Source organism: Lepisma saccharinum, chromosome 14 (assembly GCF_977018435.1).
Source record: "Lepisma saccharinum chromosome 14, izLepSacc3.1, whole genome shotgun sequence".
Taxonomy (NCBI): Eukaryota; Metazoa; Arthropoda; class Insecta; order Zygentoma; family Lepismatidae; genus Lepisma; species Lepisma saccharinum.
Genome location: NC_139242.1, coordinates 33,567,718 through 33,583,750, shown reverse-complemented (window position 1 = coordinate 33,583,750; position 16,033 = coordinate 33,567,718). Strand labels below are relative to the sequence as shown.

The following is a 16,033-nucleotide window of genomic DNA, read 5'->3' as shown; positions in this document are numbered from 1 at the left end:
CGACAGATCAGGATCCTGAAAAGTCGGAATCGGGACGGGAATTCTTTTTCTCGATCCCGGTCCCAGCTAAGATTATTTGCACAGGCAGTTGTCTCCGTCAGGGGCGGCGCGTGCCTTTTCAGTCAGGCAGGGCACATTTTTCTTTTGGGTGGGGAGGGGGGGCAGTTTACCTCTATATTCCTCTAAGGTTTTTGAGGGGAGTTCCTTGATATGGAGTAAGTAAATTGTTCGAACAATTTGGAATAAAATTAACATTCTGATCAAGATATCTCTCCAAAGAGCATTAAATACTCACTACGTAGCAATACGAAAAATCAGCAACGTATGGAACAAATTACATGAATAAAAAAAAAAAAAACTCGAATATTGACGTCGGAACCCTATACGCTTGCAGTAACTAAACTTTGGGTAGATACTGGAATGATTAGAAAAATGTTACACTGGAGTTTCTCTTCCATTGTCAATGAATTGAAAGGCGTAGATATTAAAGTTTCTACATGATTCAATGTCATATTCACCAAGTATCCACTAATATCAATGACTAACTAGGAAGATGATGTTAAGTTCAGTTACAACATTTTACATTGGCCATGTACCCCCAAAAAGTTCGTTTATACTTACGAAGATATTCTGCATGTCAAGTTGCTGGAACACAGACACAATTACACAAATAAATAAACACGTACAGTAACTATAAAATCGCGAAAAACTAATTATTTCATAAGCGACCAATACGCACAGACGGAACGCAACGCAAACTCACACACTAACTCAAATCCAAATCCGTATTACAATGGGAAGAAAGAAGGATCTTTTTAAAAATACGAGGGACTAGTTTGTGCAATAAAAAGTGTTGTCAACTTTTCAGGTCGCCGGAACAAGCGCGAAGAAAAGCATTCGAGGGATTTTTTTTCTGTCTTATTGCTGCAGGCTGGAAGAACGAATGAACTGCCTGCCAAGCGTTGGAAACACTGAACGGTGAATGAGGCAAACATGAATGGGCAGGGCACCTCGTTTACTGCCCAGAGACGGCTACGAATTTTGAGCTTTTCCATTGTGAGGGGACCGTCCCTTGCCGATGCTGTAAATGTTTGGATCAGTCAGTGACGTCACGTCTCCGGGGCAGAGCCGAGATTGAACTCTCTCCAACAGGACGGAGAAATATATTAACCTCGCACAGGGTGCATACCCTGTAAGTCTGGTTGCAGCAACGTAGGGGTTGAGGGAAAAAAAATATTTATGCGTATATACCGATCGTCTCTTCAGATGAACTTTTTATGTTAAAATTGTTGTGGGGCAGTGCCCTAGTTGCCCTTTATGTAGCATCGCCACTGGTCTCCGTGTTGATACATACATGCATCTCCTCCACCCAACTATCACCAAACTAAGCATCCTCCCAGCTAGTAATTTCCACATCGAGCCTTACATCAAGTTCCAACGAGAATGCTGGCAGTCCCCACTGATATTAATCGAAAAAGAAAAAACAGCTTCGCGGATAAAAGTGAGTACTAGTTTCTCCGTATTTCTTTTCCCAATTATGAATGAGAATTATGTTGTATAAAAGAAGAACACCATTCATCTGCACAACCTACCTGTGATCGATTGTGATACATCGAGTAGCGTCGGAAAGCATCACCGAATCACCGATGAAGAGCGCTGTATGATGATGAAAAAGTTCTGAACCAAACAATGTCTAAGGCTTTGGAAAATATATGTCGAGTTTCCATTAGTCACTAAGATATGTTTGACGTAAACAAAATTTCCAGTTATATAAGTTACGAAGGAATATTACAAAGGATATGAAAGGAGTTAAGTGAAATTAAATGTTATACAACTGTTAAATGGTAGGACATATTTTTCATATTGATGCTGCACTGACTGTAGTGACCCCTACTGCAGAAACTAAACAAACATTCAGTGTCATGGTGGTTTCGTGCTAATGTTACTGTGCTAGTAGTGGTTGTTCGTATTTTAATATACGTCTTCTGTTGCAAGGAACTGTGTGTGTTTGCAAGAAATCACTTATGGATTCTACGTATCTTATTTGTCATTAAGTACTAAAAACTTGTAGAGTTAGATTTTGCAGCTCGGAGAATGTTTTGATACAACGATATCTCTTAGAAGTTTTGTTCTCGGATTTGAGGCGCCATGAGTGCCGTTCAAGCTGTACAGAGCATTTCTGGCTTAAGCAAGTTAAAAAAGAAGCACTTTCGAGTTAAACACCAGAAGGTGAAACTATTCAGGGCAAATGAGCCTCTGCTATCTGTATTTATGTGGGGTGTTAATCACACGGTAAGTGCCAATCATATTTTAGTATGTTCATTGTGATTTTCTGCAATTTGTAAAGATGGTCTATGTAATCTACACATTAAAGACATTTTTTGCATCTGTACTAGCGAAATTTATAACGTTTAGACGTAAATATATTACTGAGCGACATAAGATGAACGTTGTTTAATATAGAACCGGGTGTTGTCTCTACAGGGCCAGTACAAGATTAATTCGCACAATTTTTTAGTAGCAACTCAATCGGATTATAATTATGAATAAATCTTCAGTGTTGGTTGCTAATAATCATTGGTCTTTGTGCTTTAAACGACTTCAAGCTTCCTTGACTTCCTATTGTTGAATGCTAATCTCCTCATTATATACGCAGATGATCTGAGTTAAATGAATAGGCTACATGGATAAATGCACACACACTAAAGACAAATTATGAATATTTACCACGCTTTCCTTACAGAACGACCTTTCTGCCTATGTAGCTGTTTACCTATATGTATGTTCGATACTATACCTGGTGAAAGTACGTAAGTGATTCAGATCCCATTTAAACTGTACGTCTAGTCCCTATTAGCCTGCCTGTGCATGAAGTGGACTTTAAAGAAAATCATCGAACCATGTATGAGCAACGGTTAAGAAACCGTCTCGTTGACTACATTTTTTGACACCAAATGTAGTGCAGGTGCATCCCAGTGACAGGCTGATGCAAGGAAATCACTAAAAAATTAGACACTGTACACAAGTATAGCAGTGTAGGTTGAATAAATGCTTGTCTTTTGCTTTCAACATATGTTTCATTATTGAGCATACACCACATGACCATACACCACACCGTGCACCATTCCAGAATGTAGTGCAGACACCAAATTGACGAAATAGATGGCTTAGTGTAGCACATTGTACCCAACTAGACGTGAGAGTACAATGAGAGTCAAAAAGTGTAGAAAACTAGACAGGGCTATTAACATGTATTTTACATAGACCTATTTTGGAGACTTGGACTGTAATTACTCTCTTTATATTCATAGTAACTCTGAAAACACGGCAAGAATTTCGTATAGCGGAGATGGTTTTCTTACCTTTTACAGAAGAAAGTACTTAAGCAAATCATTTTCTTTAGCATTGTTGAAGTTCGGGAATGTAGTTTTAATCCATTTTAATGCGAATTCATGTGTTTTTCTGCGAAAATCTCTCTCTGACATGCTATTGCTGCTGCTGCCATTTGCTTTCTGCACTAGAGCACAATGTTCCGTGTGTTAGATGACGTAAACCCCGTAGTCAGTGTTTTCGCTATAAGATGACGTGACGAGGATGCATCGTGAAGTTGTTGCCGGGTGTGGAAGATTCCATGGAATTTATAATTCAACATGGAATCTTGAAGAAAGCAGTGAAATGCAGAAAATGCACATTGGACAAGATGGGAAGTGGATGTACATCCGTACGAAGAGTTTCCAGGGACGTGGAAAGTTAAAATTCAAAAGAATTCCGTGTATTTTCTTTTATCGAGAAAAACCGATGTTGTCCGTATATGCTAAATTGAACGAAAAGAGTGCTAATGGAACCTAACCTAACCTCGTAGGCATACCTTATCCCCGTGATGGTTCGTGGGGCTATCGTGAATTTTTGGATCTACCCGTGGATGGTTTGTGGGGCTAACATCAATGGTTTGTAAGGTATTAGCATAATTTCAAGTCTGGGCACAAAAGTAGGTATTTTTTGGTGAAAATGAGTGCTAATGGAACCTAACCTAATGGGCCTAACCTAACCCCGTAGTCATTCCTTGTCCCCGTAATGGTTCTTTAGGTTAACGTCAATGGTTTGCGAGGTATTAGCATAATTTCAAATCCGGGCATGAAAGTAGGTATTTTTTGCTGAACAAGGTTGCAACACTGCATGCACACTCCAAATTGACAAAACACTGGCACAACGTGCGATGAACGGGTACGCTATCGCCATATTGTGTGTGGAAATAAGGAAGAACAGTAAGTACTCGTTAATGAAAGAAATAGACACTATATTCGTTAGAAATTCATTATTTCACTTAGAGAAATGTTCCGCAATGCAGAATAGTATGTTAGCAATGTAAAAAAGTGCGAAATAAATGATTTATAGGTGTCTCACCTATACTAAAATAGTATCGAAAACACATCTTCACTTAACAGCGACCATATTTTTGTGAGATGGAAGAGTCAATCAATTAAACTTCTGATATAAAAAAAAAGACTGTGACGGTTCGGATTGTTTTATGACTTTTTTCAAATTCTCCTAGCAGAAAAAGTAATTATCGTAGAATTTTGGCAATCATTGTCACACGAAATTTGAACCTTCCTTAAAGTAATGAGCACTGTTTGGTTTTTTTAAAAAGTTATTTATATTAAAAAATCAACTTAAAAAATACCTTACGCATGCATGCGTGCTTCCCATGGACAATGTATTTTCCATTGACAAACGACTGTAAGTATTGTAGGCTAGTGGGAATTAATGTAGAAGTAAATCGGAACCTTAGTAGAATGCATTTAGGGGCTTTATTTTTCATGCTAAGAGAACTATGAACGTGGAAAGCATATATTGAACAAAATCTTAAGTAATCGCTAAAACTCTGCAGTATGTGTTAAGAGAAGTAAATCGTAATCGAACCAGGTTAAAATTGCATTTGTAGCATGATGATATTGCAATAAAACAAAAGGAACTTGGTTCAAAAAGACAAGACTTTTATAAATTGGGAGGTGGAAGTAATCAGTGGTTCTTATTTCCTAATTACACTTCAGTTATAATGTTATGGACATAATTTTTCTACTGACAACATCGCAGTTGTATAAAATTTTATACAAATACATATCAGATGAGTCATGCAAACATATAGTAAAGTCAGTCCTTTATAGCTTAATAGGGTAAATTAGATTCGAGAATTTTACTTCTCTTGCAATTACCCACATGTGTTACGTATCAAATGGCATTTTTTTTATTTTTTACATTGGCTAAGATATAGATTGATGATGTCTTCTCGTGACTGCAGAATGCTTTCACGAGTAGTTAAATATGGTCGTTTTAGTATTTTCACACCTTGCTTCTTCTCGTACAAGTGATGGATTTTTTTATTATACTTGCAAATTGGTTCAAATAACTGGAACTGTTGAAATCTGGTTATAAATATAAGGACTGCTTTACAGTGCAGAGATTAACTGGTCTATCACTTAGTTGTGCCAGGTAACAAGGGATGAAAAGCTGAGACAGATGATTTTTTCTATGGCAGCAAATGCATTTTTACGACTGATCATTTTATAAAAAACAAACTATGATTTATTAGAGAACATTAAAAAGGCATACTTCACTTAACCCATTAAATAATAACTATATTCAGACTCTCCCCAAATTGAAGCTAATCAAAACAATCTATACAGGGTGTTACTGAAGTTCGTTTCCAATGCTTAGGGGGTGATTCTACAAGTGAAAATAAAAACAAAAGTTCATGTGACGAAATGCTGAAAATGGCACCCATTCGGAGTTATTGAAGTAGGAAAAGTGTGAAAATTATGTGGAAATCACCTTACGTAGAAAAACAAAGATGGTGGTGCGCTAGGTTGCATATGTGTCGACATGTTCACTGTGTGGAGAGTGGAGGTGCCGAGGGAACCTCATATGTTCATACTGTCTGCCATTAACTTAAACGCAGAGATGACAACGCTGAATCTACGATTGTCTAGTGCGAGCAAACAACCCCGCGGTGTATGCTATCGTCGCTGCGGCGACATTAATGCGTGCAACGAGATCCTAGGCTGACACGACAGGTGTACGTATACGAGGCGTTTCATCTGTCCTCGCAGAAAGAAATCCAGGGGAGTGATGTCTGGCGATCTTGCTGGCGAAGGGCATTCCACAAAGAAATGCGGCATGCTCTATTCCAAAAAGCACATGGCAGATATGTGAAGTTATGGTGTTAAATGCTGTCAGGGATCGTCCTGACACCAGTACGTGTGCTATAGCCAGTGCCCACAACATAAAAGGTAAAGTGTTCCCCTGTGCATATCACCATGCCTTGATGGCGTATAGGGGGTGTGGGGGTAACGCCCCACACTTTCTTGATCCGGTCGTTAATGGGGGTAATGTGATCAGCATCACGCCCCTGACCGCCTTTACCCCCCAGGGTTTCCCCCAGGTACCCATGTTATTCGACGCTGGGTAGGCGCCGGGGCCGCTTCCACCGTTAGAAAAGTTCCCGGATTTGAACCGGCCGGGGATCGAACCCGGGACCTTTAGCATGGTAGTCAGACGCGTTACCGACTGAGCCACCGCGGCCACCGTGGCCACAACATCTCCCATGTTAATGTGCGGCTCGTCCTATCCGAAGAGGGAATGTACCCTTTCAAACTCAAAGGTACAAGACCTTTTACCTCAGGACTTTGACCCACGTGTGTTCGTTGCCAATGGTTTTTGCATCACATGGAAACTATCCCGAAATTTTTGAACAGGGTGTTGTGGACCGATGAAGCAATGTTCACCAAAATGGGCATTTTCAATAGTAAAAACATTTACGTTTGGGATTTTGCAAATCCACATGCAATTCTCGTGGCACACCATCAGCACAGGTTTGCGGTTAAAGTGTGGTGTGGGATAGTGCATGCCCATTTGATTGGGCCGTACATTTTCCCTGTTCGCCTTTGTGGTGGTACATATCATGCATTTCTTCGTGATGTTTTGCCTGAACTGTTGGAGGACGTGCCCTTGGCACTGAGGCAATAACTATGGTTCCAACACGATGGTGCAGCACCACATTTCAACCAAAATGTGCGTCACTTCCTCAATGGCTTGTTCCACAATCGGTGGATTGGTAAGGGTGGGCCTGTGCCGTGGCTAACAAGATCGCCTTACATCACTCCCCTGGACTTTTTCTATGGGGAGAAATGAAACGCCTCGTGTCGGCCGAGGATCTCGTTGCACGCATTAATATCACCGCAGCGACAATAGCATACACCGCGGAGTTGTTTGCTTGCACTAGACAATCGTTGATTCGGCGTTGTCATCTCTGCGTGGAAGTTAATGGCAGACAGTATGAACATAGTCTGTGATGAGGTTCCCTCGGCACCTCCACTCTGCACACAGTGAACATGTCGACACATATGCAACCTAGCGCACCACCACCATCTTTGTTTTTCTACGTAATGGTGATGTCCACTACGGATATTTGCTTTTTTTTAGTTGTCAGTCTGCCATATCACTTTCCGTGGGTAACACATCTCGCTAACCCTTCCCTACCCCCTTGACTTCAACAGATTCATTCGCTTCCTTTGGGGAATCCCTTGCACATCAACTTCACACACCTGCCATGTCCTTTTTTGAATAGAGCATTCTGCATTTCTTTGTGGAACGCCCTTCGCCGCAGTCATATATTTGACCATTGTGCCAATATTTTATTGTAAACATAATTTTCCCACTTCAATAACTCCGAATGGGTGCCGTTTTCAGCATTTAATCACATGAACTTTTGTGTTTATTTTTACTTGTAGAATCACCCCGTAAGCATTGGAAACGAACTTTAGTAACACCCTGTATATAGACTTTGCCGCAATTTACCATTATATATTAATTTTTGGATTCGTAAATTATTTATATATTTTTAAAATGCACTTATTTTTAATTTGTACTTTTATTTACTTTTCATAATGTAAAATGTGGAATAGTTTTTTTGTTTATAGAAATTTTTGTTTATTTCTTTAAAAACAAACAAAATACACGTAATTACAATATTATTATTATTATTGAAATTTTATATATATTGATTACAATGATAAAATATGTATAATGCCACAAAAACTTCTGTTGCTATAGAGTCAGTATATACCTAACTTACAATAAAAAACTAACAATTGTGATCTACATTCAATATATAATGTCACTTTCAATAGTCCTTCTTTTTTCTCTGGCTCATATTTAGTTCGGTAAGTACTCCACTGTATGATACTCTTTAAAACATGTAATGATGCACAATGGCAACTCGCATACATCACAGCAATAGATAGATAGTCCTAACTTTGTTTTGTATTGTGCAATACACACATCTTCTTAGAAGCTTCTTTTTGGGTCAAGGTGCATAACCTGTAAGAATTTTGACTGGGAAATGTCTTCCTGTAAACCTTGTTGGACATGTTCAACATGTCATTTTGAGGGGACCTATCGGTTTTTGTAATCCAGTAGACATCTCTTCTATAAGCACTGATGAGCTGCTCAATGAGATCCATTTTGAAATCAAGAAATTTCTTTCCACCTCCATAGCGCCTGTAAATGATGTGGCTGTTGAGAATAGTTATCTCAAGCAATCTGAAAAATATCTTCTTGTAGTATTTCTTAACTCCTTTTCTTGTAGGCGAGGAAGCAGATGTAATTTGGTCCATTAGATCTATTCCTCCCACGTGATCATAAATAGTGCTCAGCATATTTATATATTTCTTGTCTCTCCACTTCATGTGCATGAGCTTACTCTTGAACCTAACAATAGTTTTGCCTTTTTTCAACACTTAGTCATTTACTTCCTTGCAAAGGTTCTTCCTCGTGAAACTCACTCTTCCTATGGCATCTGTTTTGTTAGCGACAAGAATCTCATAAAGCTCAGGAGAGGCATAGAAATTGTCTATTCCAAGAGTGTATCCTTTATTCAATAATGGTTCAGTGAGACTCAAAACTATCTTTGTTGGCTTGGTGAATCCTTTGCTAATTTCTTCAGATATTCCTGGAATATTACAGGGATAAGTCGTTTTTTTTTTACCCGTGTAAACTAGATGATTCCAAACATAGCCACTTTCTGCTTCTGCTAATATGTAACATTCAATGCCAAATCTGGCTCTCTTGAGAAGGATGTATCTTTTCCACAAGAGCAATGATTCATCAATACTCATATTTTTAGCTGGAATGTAATGGGATTTGAACTTTCCAAGAAGAAAGTATAGCACATCTCGAAATGTTATGGTTGGAACATCTTGTTACACTTTATCAGACAAGTGCAAATATTACATAAGTAAGCTGAACCTGTCCTTACTAATGCACTTTGAGAAGAAAGGAGTGCATATCAGAGGATTGGTAGAATGGTAAGATTCGATTGTCGGCTTTCTGACAATCCCCTGCAGAATAATAAGAGCTAGGAAGACATACACCTCAACAACACTTGTGTCCTTCCATAAAAGATCTGCTTTTCCGTCTCATTTTACATGATCTTCTTTTGTCATCTCCTACTTTACTGGCATATTTATTTGTTTCCCTCACAATATATTACATCAGCACTTCATCAAAAAAAGACTGAAAAATATCCAATGGACTTTGTGGATTCGAAAGCACTAACTTCACACCACTGTCACCTGTGAATGGGAAAGGGTCTCTTGCTTACCATTGAAGATTCAGTCCATGTATCAGCTATGCAGTTTCATCTTTCAACTCACTGCCGGTAGTTTCACCACCATCATCTTCTTCAATCCCTGCCCTATCATCTTGAGCATCTTCATCACTTGAAACAATATCATCACTGCAAGTACCTTCACTTTCAACTTCAGAGATTTCAGCCAGAAAATCATCATCTAAGTCAGGGCGCGAAATTTCCGGTCGCCAGGTCGCCATTGGCGACCAAAAGTTTTGGGCTGGCGACTAAAATTTTGTTGTTTCAAATATGTGTCAAACATGCCCGAACATCTCAATCCAACTTTCGTACATGGTTTTGGAAAGCGAGCCGATTCAAAATCCTGTGTCCACTCAACGCCGACACCATGTAATCGGACCTCCGTGTCCCCCATCGGAGGCAAAACCACAACTATAAATCTTGGGGTGCAGAACGCACCGACAAAGAAAGGCTAGTTAAGAGTTGCCAAGCGTCCGATCACCCACTCTCCCCCCACTAAAACAGAGCAGGGAGGAGGGCGTTCTTCCCTGGTTCCTTCGACTGCTTTTTTCTTTCTGCTTTTTTTCCAAGCGTAGCAAAATGTTCATTTCGGCTTTCATTACGTCTATTAATTATAATCATTATTATTATGCATGTTCAAACTTACATGTAAAAAATGTAAACCAATATCAAGTTCAACGAAAGATTGTTTTTATAAAGTTCACTTTATGCCCAAAAAGGTTAATCGGGGTTGAACCTACAGCTTAAAGTGGGAGTCGAACTACATTGTACCCCCACCGGATAAGGAATTCTGCTCCCCTTGATTTCAGAGTGACGTTATCACTACGTCCTGGAGGAGGCCCAGTTCAATTAGAGAGATTCCAAAATATAAAACTTGGGTTTCTCAGTGGTTTGATTGATTGATTTGCTTTATTTTACTTCCCTTTTTGTGCCACTTTTGGCTAATTTGCGAAGATGGGGATGAGTGGTGATATGATGGAATTGATGAATGGACACTCACAAACATCCATGCTCATGTCAAGATTCGAACCTGGAACCCGTGGCATTGTAGCGCGATATGCCAACCAATCCACCACGTTGCCGGCTGGTCAGTGGGTTAACACTTTTAACTGTGAAGAGTACAGAATATAATCCCCTTGTAAACTGGATCCCTAATTCGATATGCAGTGGAGATGCACTACACGCTGGTTCATATATTAAATTGATTGATATTGATTTGGCATTTTAAGTGCACAGTAAGTTAATCGGAACTGGACCTACAGTTTAAAGTGGGATCCGAAGCACTATGTGCCTCGGTGCCACCATCATATCTTATATGAAATATATATATATATATATAAAACTTAATTTCTGCTTTGCTCAAAATGCTACCTTCCACCGACCTTCTTGGCGAAGTCCTTAGTACAGTGTGCTACGACGCCAGAGTTTCTGGGTTCAGATACTGGCCTGGGTGTCTCTTCCTAACTTTCATACCATCACCGCACATCCACATCATCTCGGTTGAATAAAAATAACAGAAACGTTTATTAACGTCGTCCAAGAATAAAGACTATGAAAAGTCTACTGAACAGAAATAAAATTATTAAATATATTATTATTATACACTGAAAAAGTAATTCGCGGATGTTACTTTTTTCAAATGTGTCAGCGCTGCGACGCCAAGGGTCCCGGGTTCGAATCCCGGTCGGGCTTGGTTGTTTGTGAATGTCCATTCATCAATTTCATCACTTCATCACTCATCCCCATCTTCGCAAATTAGCCAAGAGGCACAAAACGCGAAGTAAAATAAACTAAAATCAATCAATCAATCAATCAATCAAATGTGTCAGCCACAAATATGTTTGATTACATCGATTTTAAGAATAATTTTAAAAAATATTGTTATTTTAACGTAGTTGTGTTTATTACGCGTATAAAGCTAAGTGAAAGAGAATGTAGGGTAGCGACAATCTTTAATTATTTATTATCACGGATTTTCGCCTTCTGGAGGTGCTTTTTTTCGATTTTTTTTCCAAAACGATGTTAAGTAAATTATTCCGCAGCGCAGGGCACATTTTTAAAAACAAAAACAATACTATTCCCTTAAAAAAAATGACTGCGCAAATTTAAAGTTATCTTGTTCCGGTGCCAACGTGCACTGTTCTAAAATGCAAAGTTCTGTGATATGAATAAGATTATGTGAGTGATGTGTGAAATACATACTTGATACATTGATGTTTAATTTATCTGGGACGAGCATGGATCCAAGGGCATTCGCAGTATTTTTCTCAAGGGGCCAGCAGAGCTTCAGTCGTAATTCTTTACAAATCATAAAATTGAAATTGAAATTAAAATAACAATACCTACATTACTGCTAATTTGGGAAACAACATTTTAACAGTGTGTAACTAGAATATACATCTCCTAATTGTAAATATCTCCCTGGCATAACCTGACTTTGCTTTTGCTGCCATAAAAAAAAACAACCAAAAAAACATTCTATGGCGGCGCCCTCTTGCCAGCCTCCTCACCTACTCCTCGCTACGGGCCTGTCTTCACCCCTCCCCCAACATTTCGCTGGGCGATGCAGTGACCATAGCCAGAGGAGAGCTGGCTGCTGACACCCGAGAAGCGCGAAAAGATGTAGCAACGTTTCGACTGTCAAAGGAGATACGCGTTGAGATTTTGGCAGCAAGAGGGGTGAGTGAGGTAAGGTCGCGAAGATGTGGCGAACAGAATATGCATCGTGCGGACTTGAGGGGTAGAGTGTGGAGTAGACCGTGGCTCCTTGCTTGTGCGCGGAAAAAACTCAGTTTTCACAGTTCTCAACTGCTCTCGCGCGCTTAGTGTCCAGTCTTCGTTTCGTTGAAAGAAAAAGTATGCTATAAATGCACTCGTGAGCGTTAGTTGACGTGGTAGTAACGTTCGTTCTGTTTACCTCGTTCTTTTTGGTTTGGTGGTAGTTACCTGTGAGTGAAGTGGTTCCAGAGAATTAGTTTTATTTAGTTCAATTACTGCTATGGAGAAGAAGCAAACAAACATACGATCCTTTTTCGTTACGGGTGATGTATCAAAATCAGCTGGTAGCAGTGTTCAGCTTACCTCATCTCCCAGCTGTGCTCAAAGTGTTAAAAGGAAATGTGATAGTGATTCAGTGTCATTTCCAGTTAAAAGGAAATTTAATAAAGAGTGGTTAAACCATTTTGAGTGGTTGTTGTATGACGAAGCAACAAATGTCGCATCTTGCAAATATTGTAAACAGGTGCCTACCAGTAACGTTGATAAAAAATGGGTCAATGGGTTTTCTGTACCTTTTAAAAAGGAGTCCTTTTTAAAGCATAGTCAGAGTAAAGTACATAGTGAAAATGTTGCCAGTGCAAAGGCAAAAGAATGCCCGACAGAAACACAGATGGCAAAATGCATTAAAAAAATGGATCACCAGATGTTTTCTCATCTTACAAATTTATTTAATGTAGCCTACTATGTAGCTAAACATGAGAAACCATTTAAAGACTTTGTAGATCTGCTGTGTTTGGCAGGAAAATTAAGTGTGAGTGTTCTACCTAAGTATGGCAATGAAAAGCAATGCAGAGAATTTATTCATTTCATAGCTGAAACTTTGAAGTTAGATCTAGTGGAGAAAATAAAGAAAAGTACATACATCAGCCTTCTGATTGATGGATCCACAGATAGATCATCAGTCGAGCATGCAAATGTGTATGTTCGATACGTGGATGCAAATGATGGTCACATCAAAGAGGACATTTTAGGAGTAATAGAGCTCCCGAACTCTACCTCTGCTGGTTACTTCAATGCCGTAACTGATTATTTAGATAAGGCAATAGGTCCAAATAAATACAGAAACAAGTGTTACATTGTAGGCTTGGGTACTGATGGTGCAGCAAATATGGTCGGGCACAAATCAGGATTGGCTGTGCAAATGAAAGCTATTTGTAATAAAATGGTAAATATTCATTGCCTTGCACACCGTTTGCAGTTAGCTGTGTTGGATGCGTGTGGTGAAGTTGAATATCTTAGAGCATTTGATTCCGTGATTAGGAATATTTTTCAGTTTTATCATGGTTCTGCTAAAAGACTTCACCTCTTGAGAGAAACGGCAGAAGTTATTGGAGACGAAATTCTAAAACTGAGTGATATCCACACTATTAGGTGGTTAGCCAGCAAAGAAAGTGCTGTAAGAGCTCTCTTGCAATCATGGAAAGCTGTTGTGACCCATCTTGAACAGTTGGCCCATGGAAAAGACAATGATGGCGCTAAAGCTAAGGGTTTGCTGAAAAGTTTGAAGCAATTCAAATTTGTTAAGCTTCTGTACTTCCTTTTGGATTTCTACAGGAAATTGAACCCTTTAAGCGTGGCACTACAAAATAAGAATCTTTTGATTTCATCTCTGAAAATAAGAATTGAACACTGCATTTCAGTTTTGGCTGACCTGGAATCTAATGTTGGACCAAGCGAACAAGATTTCTTGGACCATGTATCCATTTCAGGGCAGATCAGGGATGTGCAGCTCACAAACATTCAAAATGGAGAGCAAGAGTTTCAGACTGTTAGAGGAAACTTAATTAACAATGCGAAGGTGTACATCACAGAAAGATTGCAATCTATATCAACAGATGTGATTGCATCTCTGCATGTTTTCGACACCTTGGGTTGGCCTCCCAAAGAAAATATTCTTCAGTTTGGGATAGAAGAAATAAAGAAGCTCTACATGTACTTGAACCCGAGCCTTTATAATGAGAAATTGGATGTTCTGTTAGCAGAGTGGACAGAATACAAACTTTTGTTTCCTTCTCTGACTTTGAATCAGACGCTGGAGAAGATTCACAGCGAGGAGTGTTCAGCAAGATTTCCCAATTTGCTCCAGATTTTAACATTTTGTGCTGTTCTACCAGTGAGCACAGCTTCATGTGAGAGAGGTTTCAGCTGTCACAACAGACTTAAGACTGCTTACAGGAACTCTCTGAAGACTGAGACACTAGATGATTTGCTCAGAGTTTCTGTAAATGGACCCCCCTTGTCAGAGTTTGACCCAGCAGCTGCGATTGATAAATGGTACTTCAGTGCAGAACGACAGCGCTACACAAACATTAATTCCTAAGGTATGTTCTTTTTAATAATTGCTCATATTTGTATTATTTATCAATATAAAATAGTGGCGACCAAAGATTTTAGACTGGCGAGTGACTTCAAACTTGAAATTTCATGCCCTGATCTAAGTCATGTTCCAGTAGATACTGAATATCAGTACGTCTAAGGTTTCTCCCTGCCATTACGAAAATTCTGTGTGCAATACACAAAATAAAAATGTACCATTGCACAATGCACACCACTAGCTAACAAAACTTCCTCTTGGGAAGCAGCTCTCGAACTAAAAGAAAAGCCACCAAACACAAGGCAGTATACGATAATCAATAGAGTCCATATAGTAACAATGGTAAAATGCAGGAAAACACACAATACAAAGTTGTTTTTTTCCGGTACCAACAATGCATCAAAAATGAATTGTTTGCTTGCCAACTGCTTGCACAGACCTGTAAAGACATGAAAAAAAAGGGTCTACAAATATGACTTGCCGCAATACAACAGCTGTTAATTTTCAAACACCGTCTATAGATAGCTGCACTGCAAAATAGTCTCGGTTTTCGAGATTCTACATATAGTTCCGCCACGGTTAAGGGGTTAATCAAACACCACAAGATTTAAGATTAAAATAACTATATCACTGTATTTTTAAGAGCTTCTCCATAAAAGTTAATTAGTAACAAACATGCCTCAAAGCAGAAAAATCATTAATTTGTGCAGATTGAAAATTTGGTAACAACAGCTTTATAACCATGTAAACGAAGTTTGTTCACTTTTATAAAGTGGAATACAAACGAGTAAAATGTTTCCGATTTGATGCGGAAATGTGAGGCTTGTTGAGAAATTTTATGAAAATTCTGAACTTTTTTGGGGCCAACTTCCAATTTTGCATTTGCAATTAAATTCTAAGTACATACTGAGGCCGTGTCCGAAAGGTGCAAGGTGCAAGACCGTACTTGAAGCGAGCATTCTCCGAGACGGAAATCATCATCTGAAGTTTGTCGATGTTGTTCAGATTCGCCGGGTATGCTTAACCTATTTTTTAATGTAAGGAATGGTCTTCAATTTAAGATTTCTTGTAAGAAACAATAAAGCCTGTCATCCAGAAAAGGCCCTCCTCTGTAACATAGTGGCTGCTGCTGTGCAATTGAAGGGTGCCGGGTTTGATTTTCGATGGGGCACAGGACGGCGGTTCAGATCTCATTGTAAACCTTGTCCCAGATTCAGTTTGCTTATCTGAGCATAAAAATGGGCTTAGGGGGTAGAATTTGCCTGTACCAGTTACAT

The 16,033-nt window shown here is 39.2% G+C and overlaps 1 protein-coding gene across 1 annotated transcript in view; it reads left to right on the top strand.

Annotated features, from left to right (window-relative positions):
* The first annotated feature begins 1,896 nt into the window (after window positions 1-1,896).
* PIP4K (phosphatidylinositol 5-phosphate 4-kinase) overlaps window positions 1,897-16,033 on the top strand; it is a 119,379-nt gene continuing 105,242 nt past the window's right edge. The window contains exon 1 of the mRNA XM_083135362.1: window positions 1,897-2,292. Within this exon, the coding sequence (XP_082991488.1) occupies window positions 2,149-2,292 (144 nt within the window). The 5' untranslated portion in view covers window positions 1,897-2,148. The remainder of the gene's footprint in view (window positions 2,293-16,033) is intronic.